The 23,535-nt window shown below is 42.6% G+C and overlaps 1 protein-coding gene across 1 annotated transcript in view; it reads right to left on the bottom strand.

Annotated features, from left to right (window-relative positions):
- The window catches only part of ATRNL1 (attractin like 1), a 2,439,979-nt gene that overhangs the window by 1,625,023 nt on the left and 791,421 nt on the right, over positions 1 to 23,535 (bottom strand). The window contains exon 12 of the mRNA XM_078643887.1: positions 8,859 to 9,070. Coding sequence (XP_078500013.1) covers positions 8,859 to 9,070 — 212 coding nt within the window. The remainder of the gene's footprint in view (positions 1 to 8,858; positions 9,071 to 23,535) is intronic.

The raw sequence follows: 23,535 nt of genomic DNA, 5'->3' as shown, positions 1-23,535 counted from the left end.
TCCACTCTGCACTCTGAAGCTCCACTCTGAATCTGCACTCTGAAGCTCCACTCTGCACTCTGAAGCTCCACTCTGCACTCTGAAGCTCCACTCTGAAGCTCCACTCTGAAGCTCCACTCTGAAGCTCCACTCTGAAGCTCCACTCTGAAGCTCCACTCTGAAGCTCCACTCTGAAGCTCCACTCTGCACTCTGAAGCTCCACTCTGCACTCTGAAGCTCCACTCTGCACTCTGAAGCTCCACTCTGCACTCTGAAGCTCCACTCTGCACTCTGAAGCTCCACTCTGCACTCTGAAGCTCCACTCTGCACTCTGAAGCTCCACTCTGAATCTGCACTCTGAAGCTCCACTCTGCACTCTGAAGCTCCACTCTGAATCTGCACTCTGAAGCTCCACTCTGCACTCTGAAGCTCCACTCTGAATCTGCACTCTGATGCTCCACTCTGAATCTGCACTCTGAAGCTCCACTCTGCACTCTGAATCTGCACTCTGAAGCTCCACTCTGCACTCTGAATCTGCACTCTGAAGCTCCACTCTGCACTCTGAATCTGCACTCTGCAGCTCCACTCTGAATCTGCAGCTCCACTCTGCACTCTGAAGCTCCACTCTGAAGCTCCACTCTGAAGCTCCACTCTGAAGCTCCACTCTGAAGCTCCACTCTGAAGCTCCACTCTGAAGCTCCACTCTGAAGCTCCACTCTGAAGCTCCACTCTGAAGCTCCACTCTGAAGCTCCACTCTGAAGCTCCACTCTGCACTCTGAAGCTCCACTCTGAAGCTCCACTCTGAAGCTCCACTCTGCACTCTGAAGCTCCACTCTGAAGCTCCACTCTGCACTCTGAAGCTGCACTCTGAAGCTCCACTCTGAAGCTCCACTCTGAAGCTCCACTCTGAAGCTCCACTCTGAAGCTCCACTCTGAAGCTCCACTCTGCACTCTGAAGCTCCACTCTGAAGCTCCACTCTGCACTCTGAAGCTCCACTCTGAATCTGCACTCTGAAGCTCCACTCTGCACTCTGAAGCTCCACTCTGAATCTGCACTCTGAAGCTCCACTCTGCACTCTGAAGCTCCACTCTGAAGCTCCACTCTGAAGCTCCACTCTGAAGCTCCACTCTGAAGCTCCACTCTGAAGCTCCACTCTGAAGCTCCACTCTGAAGCTCCACTCTGAAGCTCCACTCTGAAGCTCCACTCTGCACTCTGAAGCTCCACTCTGAAGCTCCACTCTGCACTCTGAAGCTCCACTCTGAAGCTCCACTCTGCACTCTGAAGCTCCACTCTGAAGCTCCACTCTGCACTCTGAAGCTCCACTCTGAAGCTGCACTCTGAAGCTCCACTCTGAAGCTCCACTCTGAAGCTCCACTCTGAAGCTCCACTCTGAAGCTCCACTCTGAAGCTCCACTCTGCACTCTGAAGCTCCACTCTGAATCTGCACTCTGAAGCTCCACTCTGCACTCTGAAGCTCCACTCTGAATCTGCACTCTGAAGCTCCACTCTGCACTCTGAAGCTCCACTCTGCACTCTGAAGCTCCACTCTGAAGCTCCACTCTGAAGCTCCACTCTGAAGCTCCACTCTGAAGCTCCACTCTGAAGCTCCACTCTGCACTCTGAAGCTCCACTCTGAATCTGCACTCTGAAGCTCCACTCTCCACTCTGAAGCTCCACTCTCCACTCTGAAGCTCCACTCTCCACTCTGAAGCTCCACTCTGAAGCTCCACTCTGAAGCTCCACTCTGAAGCTCCACTCTCCACTCTGAAGCTCCACTCTGAAGCTCCACTCTGAAGCTCCACTCTGAAGCTCCACTCTGAAGCTCCACTCTGAAGCTCCACTCTGAAGCTCCACTCTGCACTCTGAAGCTCCACTCTGAAGCTCCACTCTGCACTCTGAAGCTCCACTCTGAAGCTCCACTCTGCACTCTGAAGCTCCACTCTGAAGCTCCACTCTGAAGCTCCACTCTGAAGCTCCACTCTGAAGCTCCACTCTGAAGCTCCACTCTGAAGCTCCACTCTGAAGCTCCACTCTGAAGCTCCACTCTGCACTCTGAAGCTCCACTCTGCACTCTGAAGCTCCACTCTGAAGCTCCACTCTGCACTCTGAAGCTCCACTCTGCACTCTGAAGCTCCACTCTGAAGCTCCACTCTGAAGCTCCACTCTGAAGCTCCACTCTGAAGCTCCACTCTGAAGCTCCACTCTGAAGCTCCACTCTGAAGCTCCACTCTGCACTCTGAAGCTCCACTCTGCACTCTGAAGCTCCACTCTGAAGCTCCACTCTGCACTCTGAAGCTCCACTCTGAATCTGCACTCTGAAGCTCCACTCTGCACTCTGAAGCTCCACTCTGAATCTGCACTCTGAAGCTCCACTCTGCACTCTGAAGCTCCACTCTGAAGCTCCACTCTGAAGCTCCACTCTGAAGCTCCACTCTGAAGCTCCACTCTGAAGCTCCACTCTGAAGCTCCACTCTGCACTCTGAAGCTCCACTGAAGCTACACACCGCGCAGGGCAGCTCTGGATGCTGATGCGAGAGGCCAGCTGGGAGGCGCGCTGCTCGTCTTCCTGCTCGTGCTGACTCGGAGAGAAAACTTGTTTTCATTGGGAGAGCGGCCTTCAAAGACCCGGTCACTGCGCCTCTCCGAGTGTTTAGCTTGGGATAAAATGGGCGCAGTGTTGTGGTGATGACAGTAGAGCAAGGGAGGTGCCGGCAATGCCGGACCAGACTCGGGGGCGTTCCCGGCGTCGCGTGACGTCGGCAAAAGGCAAAGAATGTCAGGAACGCCCCCGTGTCTGGTCCGGCATTGACGGACAGGCCCCTCGTCCAATGGCAAGGCTCCGTTTACGGAGCCAGCCAATCAATGACGAGGGCCGACCCAAAGCACCCTACAGTTCTCAACAGGATTTCGCCTGCGCGAAAAAGCTGCGCAGAGCGCAGCTTTCGCTAGGCAAAACCTAAAAAGGAGAGTGGGGGGCTCCATGATTCTTTAGAAGCTCAGAAAGTGGAAAGTCCACTAAACAAGACCGATCAGATGCAAAACGAAACTTGAGGGGGCTCCCTGCAAATTACATGGTGGGGGAGCCCCTGTCCACCGGACCCAGTCAGGAGCTCTCAGGCCAGGGGCCCCCTGTACCCCTGGGGAGTCTAGACCACTGAGACCGGTGATGACCATAAATGCCTGAAAAGAAGCACTGAGAATAGAGTGGTGGCCAACAGTAAATACATCTGTTTTAGGCTTGATACAAAAGGTTGCGACAAGCGAGAGAAGGGTGAACCTACTTTTGTAGTTATAAAGCTAACTATAATGATGCTCAGGGGCAGTGAATATCGTGGCAAGGGAGATATGGTGAAAATTGGTCATTGGAAGGAGGTGTAAGAATGTGAATGAATTAATGAATTAAACAATTATAAAGTGCACTGCCAATCACTAGGAGCATCCTGGTGCTGCAAGTTATGAACTGATAACCAAGAATAGCTAACTAGATGAGGGAGTGGCAAAGTGATTAAGGGGCTCCAAAAAAAAACAGGTTTTTAACTGATTTTTGAAGAGAACTTCAGATTCTATAAATTGAAAAGGACTGGGGAGTTCCATGAATTAGCTCCTAATACTGAAAATATTTGCTACCTCATGTTTTAAGTCTAAATGGAGGGGGCTTTAGAAGGTTCATGTGTAAAGCTTCAAAGCTATAGAAGCCGAACTACGTCTGGGGAGCTTCAGCACAAGTCTATCTGCAGTAGGCTGCACCATCCAGAATACAGCACTCAGCCGTAGATCAGAAAGATCTAAGATGTGAGAATGTGATAAGATTGCGGGAATGAGTAAGGAAGACAATTGATCAAAGAGTGCACAAGGGGCATTGAAAGAGCCGAGTTGCCAGAGATGATTGATTTCTGAGGAGAATCAGAAAGGAATCTGATATGTGCTTGAATACATTTGCGCGTCGATCTTCCTCCTCATTGTTCTTTGTAACCTATGATTTCTACCTTAAACAGCTCACATACGCTACAGCTCGCCTGCTGTTTCTGAGTCTTGCCATGGTTGATACGCAACTTCCAAGAAATAACAGTGGGGTACAGTCAGCTTCTTTCCATATGAGTCTTCTTAGTGGAGGCATTGAGGCTACGATTAGGGTTTCCTTCAGTTCCTCCTGGCGGCAGGTGAACATTTCCAAAAATGTGCTCGGTGTTACCTTGTTCTCAGGTACCAGCTCTTTGCCTTTCAGTACGTTAAATTTCTGCTTTTTAGGTAGCACTTGGTATTTCTGTATAAAGAAGGTTTGCAAACTCAGGTGGACATCCATTTCCACATAGCCCGTATCTGGCTGATGAAGTAAAGTGCTATTCTGGAGCAGTCACAGTGTGCTTCATTGCTCCATTTCTGAGGGCAAATTAGATCCATATTCCAAGCGCCCCTCACCTGTATTGCTCAGTGTGTCTCCTTGAAGGCAGCTTTCCCTGTTTGGGAATATTCCCTGATCCTAAATATATCTTCTAGCATGCCACTTTTCTGCTTAGATAGCTCCTGTACCATTTAGGATAAGTATGCTTCTGACAGCATATAAAAAACAAAATCAAGACAGGTGTCTTTTTAGCTGATAAAGTCAAGATCATCTCCAAATCTTATATGGTAGGTATTAAACATTGATTATGCTGGTTGCCATCACTATTAGGAGTCATGGCCAGAAGACTATGTTTAGTATGAGATGCTTCATATTCTCCCCACTAAACATTTCTCACTGATCTGATAACTAACGTGTAAATTATACTTCAATTTTTGACAGTTGTGTTTTTTTGTGTTGAAATTACTGCTTTGACTAGTGTTTTTTGGACTCACAGAACTATGTTTATCATTCATTCTGTAAGTAAATATCAGTTTTTCTGTGGGATGTTACTTTATTTATACATACATTTGTAGCATTCTACCCTCAAAACTATTTCCAAACTCCACACCAGTCATCTGAATAGAAAAGAAGCGAGTGGGAGTGTGCCCACTCAGAGTTGTGTGCATAACCACATAGTTGCCTTCATTGCACTTTTTTAACACTGTAGGATGCACCTTTTTTGCTGCCGGCCCGGGCGCTGCCACTGTCAGGCCCAGTAACACTAAACAGTATAGTAATCTTGTCTGTGCTGCTACAATGGATCAAATAGCCTGGCAAGCTGCATTGAAATGCCCCCCCCCTTGCCCCGCTCTCCCCCCGCGGCGGAGTCACTGGCCTTATTTTCTTTGTAAATTTGTCTTTGGGACTGACTTTCTGAAAATATTGAAAATGTACAGTTAGACCATGGGCTAATTGTCAATGGCGCTGCTGATCATGGCTGAGCTCTGCATGACTACTTCACATGGCCAAGTCCCCTCCACAATTTATGGGTTTCCAGACTAGTTTTTTCCCCATTTTCAGCACTGCTTCCCACCTAATTACATGCCGTTGCTTCGATTAGAGACTGTAAGTGTGAAGTTGGCATTTTACAACTGTTAACATACTCACCATATGGCAAAAATGTTTAAGTCGGCTATACTGAGGAGCAAAGATGGTTAGTAGGCTTGGTATATTTTTTCCATTTGTTCTTTTGAGGCCAGTACTTCGCAGTCTCATTCATGCAGCTTCAAGAGCAGTGCAAACAGGGAGCCCTCGAAAATTGAGAAGGACCTCAATAAAAAAAAAAAATGCAGCCTGGTTTATCAGAAGGTCCCTGGCGACTTTTCCTACACTTTCATGTACTCTACTTGTGCCTCTAAGAAAAAAGGTCACCCACTTAACTTTTCAATCAATTTTGCACTGAAGTGGTCCCAAATGAATGAAAAAAATAGACCAGCTGGGTATGATTTAATGACTGTTGGAAAATAGAAAAGCGCTGAGTTGCGGCCAACGCTCTTTCGGACTGTGCGTGGAGGTTAAAGTTTTAATTCATGTTCAAGACTAAGGTAGGTGCAGATGCAGCCTCGCCAGCGCCTGAGCTGTCCGAAACATGGTCACAAATACTTATCGTGCAGATGGTTAGGTGCATGTGCTGGTGTTATTCTGTAGCCAGAATGAATGTAGACTAGTTTTAGACCTGGATGGGAGTAATGAAGAGTTAGGAGAACAGCCTACCCCTGAAGGAGGACGGAAGCAGATTAAATGCCAGTCCTTACGCCTGAGCCAGCAGTACATCAAGTTGAGTTCAAGGACTTTTCACTGCAGAAAAACCACGGACACACCATTACGCTGGACCAGTGGCTAAACCCCCTAATAGTCCCTCCAGATAGGTTGGTTACCTCCTCCACCACCAGTGTGCTTGTTCCTCCATGCACCACCCTAGCTTGGCTTTTCATTGAAAGTGAGTCGAGACACGGAATTGGAGTTGTGATCGATAGACTCCATGCAACTCTATGGTGTGGCCTGCTTCTTTTTTTTAGGGTAACTGACCACTGATCCATGCATCTATCCTTGATGTTTTTCTCCTGCACGCGCATTACACGCTGCCACAGAGAAGAGCAGATGTGAAAGTGACCCATTGGAAGGGAGAGGTGGAAAACAATCTCAATACCTTCAAGGTGATTCTAGGCAGACACTTGAAGTCACCACTACTTGGGGTTGCACACAAACTAAAGGCCACCAACAGGGAGAAGCATTTCACCTCTTTAGGAGGGCATACACAGTAGACTGTTGGTGCTGCATAATGCATCTTAGCCCCAAATTAGAGCTGCAACCTTTTGCTCAGGCAATAGTAGTTAACAGTGAAAATAAACGTTTCTCATCTCATGTATACATTGCAGGCCCTTATAGGACATTTCAAGCAAGGATCTATCTAGGCCTGGACATCACACAGGTCCCTATCACAGCTCAACAGAACATCTGACCAAACTGTTCTCTCAAGTGGGAGAGGTGGAACACTTATCTTTAGATAAAGGAAGGGAGTGGTAGGGAGTGGTATTTTTCATCCCTCAAGAATGACTAGAAAAACGCGTGCAGTACTCTTGTGTCAACCAATAAAGCCGGTAAGTTGGTGCTGCAGACAGCTGTCGGTTCGTAAAGAAGGATGGTCGGGTCTTCTCCAAGGATCAAGGTGTTTTGGGCAGTTCAGCCTCTGGCCTGAGAGGTAGAATATGAACAAGAAATTGTGGCCAAGAGCACAGCTGCTATAGGAGACTTTCATTAATATGGAGGACTGACTGTGTATCCCTGCATCCAGATTTGGCAAAAAAACGTTGAGCAAAGCTACAACCAGGAGGAAATTATGGGGTACCTGTCACAACCAAGGAACTAAAGTGCCTGAGGATCTCCGGGAAGGTGGATACCACAACATAGGCACTAAGACGCATCAGGTTCTGACTGTCACTGTTTCTGAATACAAACGGTGAGCCAAGTCAGAGCTCTGTACATTAGCACAGAGGAAAGGACTGGACCAGAGACCGGAAGTATGGCTCTGATGGCGTTGTGACTATACTCCCGAAGCAATGAGTGCTGTTGATGACAACTGAGGAAAAGGAGATAAGACTGCCTGTTGAGTTAACAGCAGTTTCCTCATTGTGGATGAACCGCTGGTTCAACTGCTGTGAAATGGTAAAATGAGGGCTCCTGCCGCACTGGACAAGAGGCCAGCAGCGCCCCCCCCCCCCCTCCACCCCCACACCCGCCAACAGCAGCAGCTGCAAAACTTAAAAAGTAAAAGCATATTTATTATTGTTTTATTTTTCTCCATATAATTGAGTCTAGGGGGCGGGGCCAAGGGAATAACAGGTGCGCGCGGGAGTGGTAGGTGCACTGTTGTCAGTGCGCATGTAGATTAGATCGGCTGTCTCAGGACGGCCAAAAGAACATGCGCATTGAAACAGTCTCCAACCCAAGCTGTGTTGGAGACAGCAGGCACCGGCTCCCAGTCTCTCTGGAAGCGCAAATCCTGGTCACTCAGGCCAATCTGGATGCTGCTCTCAGCAAGAGCGCAGCATTAGGATTGGCCGCAGGGCAGTCTGGGAGACTGTGCCTACAGTGGAGCCAGAAGAGTGGTGATGCTGCGGGCATTCGGGTACTTTATCTTTGTTGTTTTTTGTTTTGTCCTCCCCCCGCACCTTTGCCCCAACATGAGCTGCGACTGCAAGAGGCACTGGGACTGAGGCAATGTGCACAGCTCGACCCCAAAGAAGGCATCGTGAAAAAGAATTACCTGCTGCTCTTTCGACATCATCTCATGGAGACGCACACTTACTGCATGTGTTAGTGTGATCGGAATAGCCTTGTGACAAACTAACTTTGAGCCCACAGTCTAGAGATACTTCATCAACAGGACTTGGTAGCAAGTGGAAAGTCTCCCCCAACTGCCTCAGTGTACAATAACACTAAAATAACACTTCATACTCTCACCAAGCATGCATCACCTATGCCATCCCCACAGCATTCCATGTACATAAGTGTTCACTATCTCCTACCTACCAAGATAATTAACATAAGAGAATAAAACACACACAATCGAGTGTATTATTTAATCTTTTGGCTGAATCTGAGTTTTCACCTCTACGAACAACATTTAACAGTAAATCCTGAATATTCTACCTTGCAAAACCCTGAAAGTCAGAGCCTAAAATGAAGGTGCGCCGCAATTCAATAAGCTTGCAGTAGTATGCAGGTAGCGTGGGCCCAAGGACAACAGACAATATCAGTTACTCGATTTTCCCTGTTGCTCCTATTTGCCAAGATATTGACAGCATGAACACAAGATAGTATAAAATCTCAAAGCCTGGTTTGAGATCAAAAACGTTAGCAAGCAAAGGGAGCTCGGAGGGATATACCCTTATTGAAGGTATTAACAGATAATCAAAGACCTTAGTAGAGTAAGGCCATGTTTCATTCTGCAGTGAACGCAGAAAGAATGACAAGTGTTTTGCATACTCACGCGACTTCCGGAAGCAGGTGGCTCTGGGGATGCTGCCCTGAGGATGTCCCGCCTCCCAGGACACGCAGTGATCCTTGTTCCAAAGGCACCGGATGCCCTGACCACCATCAGCACACAGCTCTTCGCTACGAAATGCCTCGCAGTCTGGGGGCTTGTAGATCAGGATGTCATTCAGCAGGACACTGGAGAAGCCCCCGAACACGTACATTGATCTAGGGAAGAGAACAGGGATCGAATAAAAAGTCCTGGCATCAGCTACCTCTCTAAACACATACCACTGGTTATCAGATTTTACCATACCAACCACTAGAGATTAGAGTGTTACTTGCCTGTAACTACCAGCCTTCACACTTAGCTGCTGATATAATTTACCACCTGACAAAAGTGAAATATTACAGTGAAAGATATCATAATTGATTTCTTTGTTTACCTTTAAAAGTGTGTATTGGGACTGATATCACTTTTTCAGCCGCTAATGTCTAATGTATGTTTCTTTTTTTGTTCTTAACATTTCACTATGCTTCACCGTTTGGATTTTTTAGTGGGGGTTTACTTACTTTGAAAGTGTACTGCTAAAGTGAGCACTTTCTAGTGAGAAATTATGGTCATTGTTGGTAACAAAATACTACTCTTGGCATTATGGTCAATCTACGTATCATCCGTTGACTTTTATTAAGATCAAGGCAAAGGATCAGACTCCCACCCTTCCTCTCCGAACACACAGAGATCAACTGCGGAGTACCCCAAGGATCATCTCTCAGCCTAACGCTCTTCAACATGTATATGGACCCCCAAGCCACCATCGTCAGACAGCACAGACTCAACATAGTCTCCTACGCCGACGACACCCAGCTCATCCCTAACCAAGGACCCTTCACCACCCAACTCAGCTTCCAGGAAGGAATGAAGGAGGTTGCATCCTGGATGAGCAGCAGCTGCCTGAAGCTCAACTCTGAGAAGACAGAGGTCCCCGCCTCAGACCCTCTCAGACCGCATGAAACAACACCTGGTGGCCCACCGCCCTCAGCAGCCCGCCCACCCCCAACAACCATGCCCGGAACCTCGGCATCGTACTCGACTCCTCCCTCTCCATGACCCGACAGGTCAACGCTGTCGCCTCCACCTGCTTCAACACCCTCCACATCCTTCGCAAGACCTTCAAATGGATCCTTCCTGAATCAAGACAGAACATCACCCACACTCTCATAACCAGCAGACTGCACTATGGAAACGCCCTCTATGCCGGAATCAACAAGTCTCTGCTCCGCAAACTCCAGACCATACAGAACAACGCAGCCAGATTCGTCCTCGGCATCCCTCGACAAGAACACATCTCCCAACACCTGCAAAACCTCCACTGGCTCTCAGTCAAGAAGAGAGTAACTTTCAAGATCCTCACCCACGCCTACAAATGCCTCTACAACACCGGACGCCAATAACTCAATGAAAGAATATCCTTCCACGTACCCAAGAGAAACCTACGATCCGCCGATCTCGCCCTCGCTGAAACCCTGTGAATCTGCAGAGCCAAAACGGATGGAAGAGCCTTTTCCTACATCGTGGCCAAAACCTGGAATGAGCTCCCGGTCGACATTAGATGCGCCCACTCTCTGCATATCTTCAGAAAGACCCTCAAGACCTGGCTCTTCGACTGATGGGAGCTGCTCACCCTCACCCAAGCGCCTTGAGACTCTCACAGGTGAGTAGTGCGCTTAACAATTCCCTGATTGATTGATTGAGATGGGGCCCTGGTCCGAGAGCAGACGCCTCCTTCTGAGCTTGCCACCACTAGAGTGAAGGAATGTATTTTATAGCCAGCAAACTTTGAGCCGCATGGAGATCATTGGTCACTTACAAATACCCTACATTATGGTTTTTTCATAAAGGTAGAGTTCTTTGCTGATTACTGTATCTAGTAATGTAATTCCACTGCATGTTGATGCTGTTCATTTAAGTTAATTTCTAGGTTGTTTCTGACCATGTTTTCTCTGTCAGACGTTAGGTCTCACCAGCCCTACTAAAGTAGCAGCAACTTCAGAACCGGTTAACTGCCCCTGGCAATCCCTAGAGTGTATTTCTTGCTGTGAAGTCTCTCATGGAGTCTTCAGGGAAGCAGTGCACCCAGCTACTAGTTCTGCTGTGAAGTGCATGGACAAGTGATCCATCTGTACATTTCTACCATTTGGACTGTCTACTATAGCAGCGCAATAGTGTATACTAAGCAGATGCAAAGAAGCAAACAATTGTTAAGGTTTTCTGTCAGCATCAGCCTGGGAACCAAGGGCATATGGCAGTGTTTTGTCAATGCATGTGCAAAATATCACCTAAGGGTCTGTTGGGTGGTAAATATTTAGTTTCCACTGGCCTGGCTACAAGGGTTTCTGTGACGTTGTTTTAGAAATGAGCACCAATCAGAAATTTTTGGTGCTTGATGAATCCTTTCACTCTGCCATTCAAGACACCAAAATGAGCTCACTGGAGCCCCATTCCAACTGACCAGTTGTCACATGGACTGCCCATTAATCTAATTAAAGGAATGAGCTCCACCATGAAGTTCATATCCTATGATGAAGCACAGCAAGGACTTAGCTGGAGTCATACATCAGAGACCCAACTGTTGAACTCCTAAAAAAGCAAACATTGAATTCCGAAAGACCCGCCTCTAGGAAATCGTATTATGACAAGGGACAGGAATGAGCAAATCAATAAAACAAATAATAACAAATACATAATGAGGCTATTAATCAATCCAAGTAAAACAATCAAGCTTTTCTGCAAATATAAATAATACAGTGAACACTTTCTGGATCACTAACTTTGGTTTTGGACACCTGCAGTCCCAGGATCCATTGGTATTCTTGGCATAAATACATCAAGTCATCTGCATGTCCACTGTGAATAGTGTTATTCTGTACCCTCTAAAGCCATCCTCTGCTAACTTCCTCTCGAACCTGTCTAGTGAGCCAGAGGTAGCGGTATGTGTTCGCAATATCGGATAATGCTCACTCTCAACATGTGTTCCTTCTCCTGAGCATAATCTCCAACTTCTTCAAGCTTGAAAATGCTTCCTCCTGTGCTGAAAATTAAATGACCCCAACTATCCAGCATGGGGAAAACCCAACCAGTCTATACCCTGCAGCTGTGATAATTTTTCTGATCAATCACTAATGCATTTTATTATGTTTTGTGACCATTTTTCTAACATCAGAAAACAGTTCTTGCTTCCATTACTGAGAGAGGCGGGTTTTACACAAGTGCGTCCCGCACTACTGTATTTACAACTGCTGGGTAGTGTTAAGGTGATCTTTGGGGTTGCAAGTTTTCTGGTTGCTGCTATGCGTAATAAGGCAAAAAGGTCGGCTGATGGACAATCTCGAGGTGTGATCTCAATTTAACTAACTTTTTAGCCATTTGTATGAGGTGTCTTTTTAATAGTTTAATCATTTTTAACAGCACATTTATGAAGTTGAACTGACTCTTTTTATATATGAATTGCCTGTTTTTATGTAAAATTTTATGTGATTGCTTTTATGATTTTAATTAATCGAATAAAGCTGATTTGACTTGAAAAAAATGACCCCAAAAAATCCAGGAAAGCACCGACCACGATGGACAGCCATGACAATCCAAGGAAGCATGCCACAGCGCTTGCTTGAGCTCAGAGAATTTTGGTTTCTGCTAAACACTCATAGGTTTTTCAACGTCTTAAGACATTACTGTTGACCTGATGCTAAGCCCACAACAAAAGAGAAGAGAAAGAAGGCTGGGCATCCCAGTCCTGAGGCCCATAACAAGTAGACAGGGGAGTGTACGACCCTTGAGAAGAATATGTATGGGTGATACTGGTCTACCGCAAAAGAGAAATGCTACTGCCTGGTTGTTTTGTATTGTTTGGTGCTGTAGCACTTTCCTGCTCTTTCCTACAGATTTTTGATGGCCAAGTAAGTAGCAATACTGTTTTTTGTGCAACCGAATTCCGCTGGCTCCGATAGCGAGGTTGCACTATCTTCAAAACCCGATAAGACATCTACAAATCCATCATGAGTGGTGGCTCTGCCTGTATTACAGACAAGCTCAGCATTGCTGGTGGCTCTCAGCACACCCTCAGCCAGGCTAGAGATGAAGAAGTGAAGGAATATAGTATAGGTGGCAGCCCTCTTCCATCAACACACCCAGGATCTGTAACAGTAGCCTGCACCCATCGGAACCACCCATATCCTTCTTCAATTTATGAATGCGCTTAAGATGTACCTTTTAAAAGTAAACAGTGAAGGATCCACATTCTATCTCACAACTGAGCTCACAGTTCTAGATACGCTCTCTACTTTGATGCTGCACAGCACCCTGCTGCCTTTTGGATGTCTCTGCACTATTTAAATACCATAAACATATGTATGTATGTATATGAGCGGAAGGGTATTGGTTGAGATGACACTTATAAGTAGTATGTTTTGATATCAAGCATTAAGCTCAGATGTGTGCTCAACATGCCTGGTGTCTTGCAGGCCCAGTACCAATCTCGAGGAAGTGCACAGGTGACTCTGTATAAAACCTGTGTTCTCTGCCCCTGCAACACTGTGGAATGATATCCCGATGACTTGATACGGACTATAGACAACTGATAGCTGCTTTACTGAACTGTTCTTATTATTTGGGTCCCTACGCAACTCGGTGTCTTACTTGCAATGCTTAACAGCAACATTCAGTTCCTTTTTATTTTATTAATTGTTTTAATGATATTCTGCTGCTATATGGTTTTAAAATGTGCAGTCCTATCATATTTTGGTCATTTTAAAATCTCATTTTTTGTACACGTATGGTATGTATATTCTTTTTTTTATGATTATACTTTTGATCAAATACATTTCTTTTTTGCCTGGTGAAGCAGCATCTTATGCATGAACAGGCATGCGAACAGGAGTGTGAGAGGTAGATTTGCAGATTGAGTCTACAAACCAGATTAACTAGAGGATTGAGCATCCATTATGTTCTAATTTCGGAACTGCCAGATCTTTATTATTTTCCTGAATACCAGCTAACAGTTGATGATCCTTATTTTTCTCCAGTGTGTGCTCCAGAGCTTACCTGTCTTCACAAAGAAAGATCTCCCACCAATGCGGGATTTTCCTAAGAGGGAAGGATGGTGAGTGGAGCCACACAGGATAAGAGGTTTCTGTGCTAATAGTACAGGTTTGAGTTTGGATTGTAGGAAGAATGGTTATGTGCGTGTATTGAGCTGTGGACAATGTATATTACTTTGGATGAGATTCTTTTGAACACTGGTAACCAGTCTGGGCCTTGAGGGTTGAAGTAATGTGGTTTCTTCTGCTCGGCTAGAACAGGTCTGGTTGTGGCATTCTGGACTCTTTGTAGTTTGTTGATTGGATGTTTTGAAATATCCCAAGTACAGACGATTGGCACAATTGGGATATGACAGAGGGACCTGGGCTTAATTTGTATAAAATTAGTGCAGAGGTTCAGAGTGCTCCCACGGCTTGCTCTTCCCAATGCCTGGATTATTGAATATAAAGGCTGCCTAGTTTTGATCCCATGTCAGATTTCCTTATTTCAGCGCCCTATACTTCCTGTCTCCTTATCATACTCATGCAGTTTCTTGTTCACCCCTTGATTTTCTGCTTTTCCTTTGTCCCTTCTCTTTCTTTAACTCTCTTCTGACTTTCTCTCAATTCCATTGAGTTAATGTCCGATGATAAAAAAGAAGATCTGGTCTCAATAATAACTGCCGGTGCCCACCTTCAGCAACCACCAGCATAAACTAAGCCCTGGAAGGGGCCAGGTGAGGGCTGATATGCTGGCAGCATTTCTGCTGAAGTGATTTGGGGTAGCCCAATCTAGAGAGGCCATGGAGATGTCAGGTCGTCATGTTGCCATGATCTATGGGAGAAAATGAATTAACGTTGAGCAGAGACTGAAGTGAGTGGAAATACATACGAGACGTTCAGTAGTCGCTCTCACTGAAAGAGGTTCTGATTCATGGTGCCACATAAGAGGAACTACGGAAGGTCAGCATTTGAGAAAAAGAAATTGATCAACCACACAAAAGTGAGTCCAAAAGCACAATTATTAAATCACAGATTTAAAGGTAAAATTCAAACAGTTCATTTGTCAGGCAACAAAGCATGAGTATTAGAGTGTGAATGGTTCATTAATGATGTGCATAATCTTAGAGAGGTCACTGCTTATGCACAAGCACGATCCGGTTGTTGATGGTCCAGTTCCCAAATTAAAGAGATAAAAGCGAAAGGGGCTCGTCCTTGTATCCACTGCAAATTAGAACACATCAGCTCAGACAGTCCCACCATTTGGGGAACTGAGGATGTGTTTCGCTGCAGTTCGTTGACTGAGGCACTTTTGCTGGAGTGTGTAAGCTACTTTAGTAGCCAAGACATCTCAATGACTTGACTAGGAGCTCCAGTGCTAGTCACCACATGAAGGTTCCAAGCACATACTTGATATCTTTGCTATTCCTGCATATCACCATTCCTTGCTGTTTGCTTTGTGTTTCAAGTGAGATGTTTTTTCAAAGGGTAGGACAACAACACCACATGCCCGTGCCTCGTCATGGGTTTGTTTGGAAGAGAAACCTTCTTAGTCTCTTCTTGGTTAGGTGTTTGTTCTGTGTGCCTTTGGCCAAACACCTTTGTCTGAGAGAGGATTCGAAAAGCCAGCATTTTGGGGAGTGATAGTACGAAACCACCACAGCCATTTGTAACTGGGTGTCAGGATTGGTCACTGGAACAGCATTTTTTCTTTTTAGATTTTCCTTTACTTTATCCCGGGATCACCAGGGACTCCCCTCAAACTAAAAGGGCTTTACTACTCAATTTGCATATCATGTGCGATTAACCCAAATGCTAGTGATCGGAGCTCCAAGAAGGTTTTTGCACTAAAGCATACGTCCTCCCGCAAGCCCACCTGGAGTTATAAAATAAATAACAATTGAGCAAAAAAATACAAATGCACTTCCACCATTTCTTCTGTTCGCGTTCCAGGGCCTGGAGCCCATGGTCTTTGAACCAGTGAAAAAACATAAACCAATCCTATTTCCTGCTCTTTTTGCTGTGTTTAACAAGACAAACATTTTCAATCTTTTTTTTATTATTATTTTGTAATAGACATCATACAAATCAGCGCATACACTCAGACACCTATCAAATTGACAGTGGTTGGCCCTGCCGCATTGCATCAAGTACATCAAAACAGCATGCTACAGGGACTCGGGCCAGCCTAGAACATAAATGAGACAATCACAAACATAGTTATTGACCACCATCTCTGGCGATGAATAGCAAGCAGCGGTCGCAGCACCAAGAATAGAGCATATTAATCTAAGCGGCGGGTTCTGGAGGAGACGCAGATCGATGATCAGATGCATCATTTTGAAATTGTATCAGATACATTCTCAGTGGCGTCCATATATCATTAGGCCAGGACGCAACAGGCTGCATATTTGCAAACAGTTCAGCATTAGTATTACAGACAACACTCCTGGGCCTGTTCTCCTGTGTGGGGGCGGACCCTTCTCCAGCGGAGGGTTACCGCCCTTTTTGCCAGCAACAGAAATAGTGCCACCAGGCGTAGTATAGATTTAGGAGTTTTAGCAGCAAATGCCAACACTGAAATGTCTTGTGTACTTGGAATCTCCCACCCAACAACATTGGGTATTACATCCAATATTGCCCTCCAATAGCCGATAATGAACCATACTTGCTTTCGCCCTCAGGCCTGGGATTTCTCATAGTCTGCATCTGGCTCCCCTGCTCGGCCTCTTGTGCTTCTGCGCTGTTCAAATAACAGTTTAGGCTCCTTCTGATCAGTTTACTGCATGTTTAAATTGGCTTAAGGTGTTGTGAACTTGGTAAACTGCAGCATAAGCTGATCAGATGGCGTAGCATGAGAATCTAACAGCACCAGTTTTGTGGCACTTGACATTCAGAGATCACACCGGCAAAGCAATGATAAATGATTATGTAGTCACACAGTCATTATGTCACTACTGTCATGTTAGTGCTGGTAGTCAGCAGAGGAGCAGGCCCAATAAACAAGTTTCTACCAAAGCATAGGGGAGACATCAGAGAGGGCACCATCCGCCATTTACATAGGGCAGCATTTGTTTGCAATTTGAGCGTAAGCTTGGGTATCTGTAATTGTGCCACAGCTTAGCAGGAGACTTGTGCAGCCGATAAGGATGTCTTTCGAGTCAACGCAGTTGGTCATGGCCAAACCTGCCGTGATCTTGATCTCCTCCAATATTTCAATGTGAGAGAGAGAATGGCGACTGCAGGCAACATCTGCACCCCCATGCCAAATTTGCGAACCCCGGATTAATGCCCAAACCCCGGGGTGAGTGAAGGCACCGCCCCAGAAAACACCCCTAACACAGTGGTCACCCCCAATGGCACATGCCGTGCCTCCATACCGCGTCAAACTTCGGTACAGCAGTCAGCACCACCATCCACACAACCATTTGGGACTGAGTGAATGGACCATGTTAAGCACGGTCAACAGCAGCGGGATGGGGTGGATTTCATAGCTACCGTGTCCCCCGGAGCAGAGAGACACATTTATGTGGCCGTCTTACATCACAGAAGGCCATGTCCCCCCAACATTTTTAAACATTTAAAAAGTGTATACGTTCCAGGAAAAAAACAATTAGTTAAAATTTTGTTACATAAGTAGAACAATGGTGACCAATTAGTTTGCTCCGGCTTTCTAGATCGCGAGGTTTCTTTGTCAAATCTGTTAGGCACTAGTAAAACAATTTATGAATATATTACATATGCTGAGCAATGGCTCCACAAAAAAAACTGAAAATCTTTCTGTTAGATAGACTGGAGAAAATCTAATTGCTCTATTATGCATTATTCAAGAATAAAATAGTCAAAATTAATCTGGATTCCTTTTTTGTGCTAGTAGAAAGTTTGTTTAATATTGCCAATGATCTACTCACTGCCCAGCCTACTGATCTCAGTTCTAAAAAAAAAAAAAGAAATATATAACAACTTAGATAATTGTATAAAATGTTAACGTGCCCCATGTACGCACCAGGATACTAAATAACGTCCACTAATAGAGATTACATTGACTATCAATTATACAATTTTAATATCATCTTTGGTTTGGAGTGCAAGTGTTATGTTTGAGCTGTATTTTGCTGAGCTTATTCATTCTGATTCTTGCATCCGCTAGTCTCTACTAGAGACTTACACCTTGAGTTTCATCTGTGCAACCAAAAGGTAAGGAAAATGAATTATAAGGAGGCTTTTTGCCTGCCTAAATAGCAGTGTTAAGCCCTTGTAAGAGCTCTGCTGAAGCAAGTAAGGCACAAACCCTACACTCCCACTTCTCCCTGGCCAGTAAATTCTTCATAACAGGTGAACAACGTATTACATAACATTTGATGTGAGGTAGCCTGAAGAAAAATCAGCTTCACAACAACATCAACAGGCATAGGGCTTGAGGTTTTTAACTTGATGACTTCCAAGAATATGTTCTAGTCCAAGGAGATATTTTGGGATATGACAGAAAGAGGCATTAAAGCATAGAAGCATGTGTGACTGAGGATGCTGTTAATGCTCAGACACAGTGAAGCTGAGATTTGGTGGTATGTTTAGCGCTATCAAAATTATTAGATGTCTCTCATGAAAAGAATTACTGCATCAGGAGTAAGTCTTCCAACTTAGCAACTCTGCTTTCTTTGGTCGACAGACTAGAGGTCATTACCAGCTTGCTGTTTTATAGTTGCTATAAGCAGAGCAATGAAAAGCAGAAAATTTCATTTTAAATGGTGAAAATCTGCAGAATTTGGATAATCCTTTAATGCAGTTCTTGTACCAACAGCAGTTTGGGCAAGAACAATGTACCAAATAGAGAAAGGACCTGACATATAAATATAATACAGGCGGCAAACTGATTTTGGAAAATGCCTTCAGAAGATTGGACATTTACTGTAAAACTATCCAAATGTGATTTAGTACTTACCAGTAGGCCCTTTTGCTCCCATGGAGATTTACTTTATAGCGACAAGTATTAGACGGCCACAGATGCTTACTTCACCCTGCGTATAAGTGTGTTCAGTGACTTAATATCAAGGGACATAATATAGAATGCCCAAAATATCGACTCCAAAATATCGAAGGACAAAATCTAGAATCCCTATCTACAAACAGATAAGTACTAAAATATCGAATCCAAAATATAGATTGTTAAAAATATAGTTAAGTAAAATATCGAATTTTTAAAATATAATAAAAATAATATAAAATTAATTAAATATTAAAAACAATTAAATAAAACATACTTAAAATAATGTAAAAAATCTTAAAATATAAAAATAATAAATGTAATGTAAAAAAAAGACAAGAATTTGTTGGATAGCGAGAGGGTATAAATTACTATTGCCACTCCAAAGAGTGCAACAGTAGGGAAAGCGTGGGATAGCGGGGGGTAAAAATTACTATTCCCACTCCAGAGAGTGCAACAGTAGGGAATGTGTTGGATAGCGGGAGGGTAAAAATTACCATTCCCACTCCAGTGAGTGCAAGCTGTAGGTAAAGCGTTGGATAGCGTATGGGTAAAAATTACTATTCCTACTCCGGAGAGTGCAACAGTAGGGAAAGTAATGATTTAATATTAAAATACAATTTTATTAATTATCAATACCAATAAAAATTTTAATTAAAATTCATTATGAATGAAAAAACTAAAAAAAAATTACTTATTAAAAAAAAGTACTTACCAAGTAAACATTTTTTTACTAATAAAAATTGATTACCATTTAATAATTAATTATCAATTAATTATCAATACATATAAATAAAAATGATTTTGAACTTTTACAATTAAGTCACTTCCCACCGCATTGCTCTATAAACCCACTCCAAATAAATACAATTAACATAATTATCAATTAATTACAATTATTTACCAATTAATACAAATTAATTACCAATTAAAAATTAATTATCAATCAATTAATTATCAATACATATAAATAAAAATGAATATTTAATTTACTATTATTAAATTACTTCCCACCCTATTCCCCAATAAACCCACAACCCGCTACGGAATTAAATTACGCAAAAATTAAATTACATAACATTCATTACTTAAAAAAATTAAACATACATTACACAATTAATACATAATTTTAATACAAATACTACCATACATAACACTCATTTTTTCTCGATATTATGGAAATCAATATTTTAAATTAGATATTATGGAATTCGATATTTCATACCCTAAATTCTATATTCTGGGCATCTATATTTTAGTAATTCGTTAGTCTAGGCTGTCTATATTTTTGATTCGATATTTTGGGCAGTCTATATTTTGGAATCGATATTTAGGGTGTTCACCGTATAAGTGATTGCGGGTTCTTAGACAATGACAGTACTGGATTATCATAAGAATGAATTACACCATGATCAATCAGGGAACTGAGGCCTGGTCAATACCAGTCAATGAATAATACAAGCTTTATTATACTGAATAACGACTCCATAGTATGACCTAAAAACAGAGGAACCTTTTAACAGCTCCAGATCAGCAGGACTAGAACATAAATGTGCAAAGCGAGCCAACATTCTAACCCCTTAGTTGAAGTAAATTTAACAAATAACCTTTGGAAAAAGTAAAGGCTTGCTCCTTATCACTTTCATATCTTTATAAACAACTGTAAAGGTTACCAAAGTGAACAGGGCATGACGTTCATTAACATTTTTGCTGACGCAACAACCCCAAAAATGTCTGTCTTTCTATTGTAGGTCCTCATATCTTCAAACGGATTCCTTTTTATTACAATCACAGCATAAACGAAAAAAGTTATTTACTTGTAACTATCACTTTTGAGCTTGTTATGTCATATATTCACACTGTATCTACCTCCTGCTATCCAGCATTAAGTTTAGAAAATTAGAATTGTTTTTCTTTGGAAGCCTATTAGTTTAAATTTCATGTGTGCATTGCATGGCATCATCATGACCACATAAGTGATCCTTGTAGCCCACAATTAATACTTGAATAGTATACTCTCGACGGTTGAAGCATTTGTTGAATTAGTAGGAGTTTTGCCCTTTCATGCAAGGGAACATGTTGCAGGATTTTCCTATAGGATATTTCCCTCCAGAATTGTCCAAGCAAATTAAAAAAAAAATGTTTCACAATCCAACAATATGAAAAATCCATCTAAATCCAAACTATTGCACATTCTCAAAACACAGAAACATGCATTAAGTGTATATAGAAGCCAACGTTTATCAAGGGGTCTATTCTTCAAAAACACCTAACCTCCGATTTTAACATACATACTGCAAACATGAAGAGACCACTGAGGATAAGAACCTCGCACATGTGAGATCGAATGTAAGCTCTGTATGGAGTACCATACAGGTGTATTGTGTATTGGCTAAGGAGAAAAATTCAAACAACAAAAATAGAAAATGTACCACTCTCAGATAATTGTACTACTGTTAAATAATTCAGTTTCAATGCCTGCCTCTACTTAAAAAAAGAAATGATGGCTACTCCAACAGAACAAAGATTTATAGAGTTCACTCTCTTGCATTCAGCTTAATTATTACCTCCTCTGTTGGAATCTTGATGAAGCCTTTATAATAACATCTATAACTCACAGAATCAAAAAGATGTAGAATTTACTAGACTATTTTTTCAGAAGCCAGGAAACTAAATTTAGAATCTCCTTACTTCAGCTAAGACCCAAAATTAGTCTGCTGCATACAACAAGCTATATTATGTTGTATACTATTGTATAAACAGGACAACTAAAATACAATATATGAGTTGCTTAATGAACGGAGCGGATAAGATACACCCGTTTGCACACAATTAGAGACAAAAACGTTTGCCAATTAGCAAGCAGAAAAAGGTTTATGTAAAAAATATTCCTGGTACTTTTATACAGTGCTAAATGTCAACAGTAGAAAGGATGTTAACTCATCCACTGCTTATTAACTAGCAGAGGCACTTAGGTGTTGCATAAGTTGCATTGTATTTGTCTCCTTTGGTACATGAGCAGAATCTCACTCAGAACTAAGATACATATTTTTGTTGTATTTCATATTTTGCTTTATGTCTTGAATTTCTAAAGAGACAATGTTGCAGATGGAAGACATTAGAAATAATTATTTGCAGACAATTAAAATCAATAATAACCTGTGCACATAACTGACTAATTTATTATTTCATATTTAGGTAATTAATCATTTTAACATATACCGTTTACAGTTAAATGATGGCAGAAAAGATTTGACGCAGTCTTAAATTGTGATGTGATACTATCGAGCGGGTGTGAATGGTAGCTCTAAAAAATGGCTTCTCTTTGACCTTATGATGACCCTGTCCAATTTTGGCATATGTGGTCGAAAGGTCGACACATTTAAACCAACAAGATATTGATTGATCAAGTTCATTAAAGATATGTATAAACTCTTGGGTTCAATGATAATCAGTCCTACTTTTCGATTTTAATTTTACATAATATGCTCATTTGCATCAATTTTCACTGTGCTGTCTGGACTCTTCACATTATAAATTTTTACCATCATCGTGCTGTAAATAGTGTAAGATTAAATAATCAATTACCTATATATAAAATAGTATATAAGTAATTTACCAACACAGGTCATTAATCATATAAATTTCTGTTGTTCTAACAAAGTTGTTCTGAACCTATGCAATTAATTATTTCAAAGGCTTTCCATGTGAAACACTGTCCTATTTTTATATACCCATTTCCCACATGGAACATTGGGTTGTCCTATTTCATTAATGTTGTTTCTTGATTTGACCTTTTCCACATATGAAATTTCAACGTAAGCATTCATTCTCATGATATGGCACACTGATAATAAAAATGTCTCCTGTGGCAGAACATATTCTTAAAAATTATATATCAAAAACACATAGTTCCCCTTGGTGCAACTGGATAGAACAGTCGTTAGAATAAAGAGAATTGAGACAACCAGACGATGAGCTAAGGTTAAGTAAAGTAAGATAAATCTATTGTTCACAGGTTTGTGGAAATAGATAATTCTCTACCAAAATTCTTAGTGATTCTTACTTTGAAACTTAGCAAAGATATTAAATAAGTTAAAAAGGCGAATGCATTATTTGTCTATGGTACAAGTTCAAAATCAGAGAAAATCATCAGTTAGAAGAAAGTTCAAAATATATCTCCAAGAGGAGGAAGATCTGGAGGAAGGGAAAGAGAGGATGTGAGACTGGATGCTGTATATGGAAGGAGCTCATAAGGAAAGAGGCAACAAGTGAGAGATGCAATTTATGTCTGAGAAGTTACCACATGAGAAAGCATGTACAACTCTGCAAATTACATACTTATGTGCACAGTAAAACTTCACATTATGTAATGCAATTAACAAAAGTGGCCAAACATTCTGGAGATTCGTAGCTCATAAAAAGCAGTATGCTCAGGAATACTGTTGATCTAACTAACCTTTTGGTTATTTAGTACATACTTTACCCCCCAGACCTCCCAGTAACTAAAATTTGAAAATTGGAGATGAAGGTCGGAATCATGATCTATAACTTAGTATAAGGAACCACATCTGCAGCATGGTTTCGATGTAGGAGAATATTGTCAGTGGTGATTATTAACATGTGCATGTGG

Source organism: Lissotriton helveticus, chromosome 5_1 (genome assembly GCF_964261635.1).
Source record: "Lissotriton helveticus chromosome 5_1, aLisHel1.1, whole genome shotgun sequence".
Classification (NCBI taxonomy): domain Eukaryota; kingdom Metazoa; phylum Chordata; class Amphibia; order Caudata; family Salamandridae; genus Lissotriton; species Lissotriton helveticus.
The sequence above is the reverse complement of the archived record's forward strand: the minus strand, read 5'-3'. Positions and strand labels throughout refer to the sequence as shown.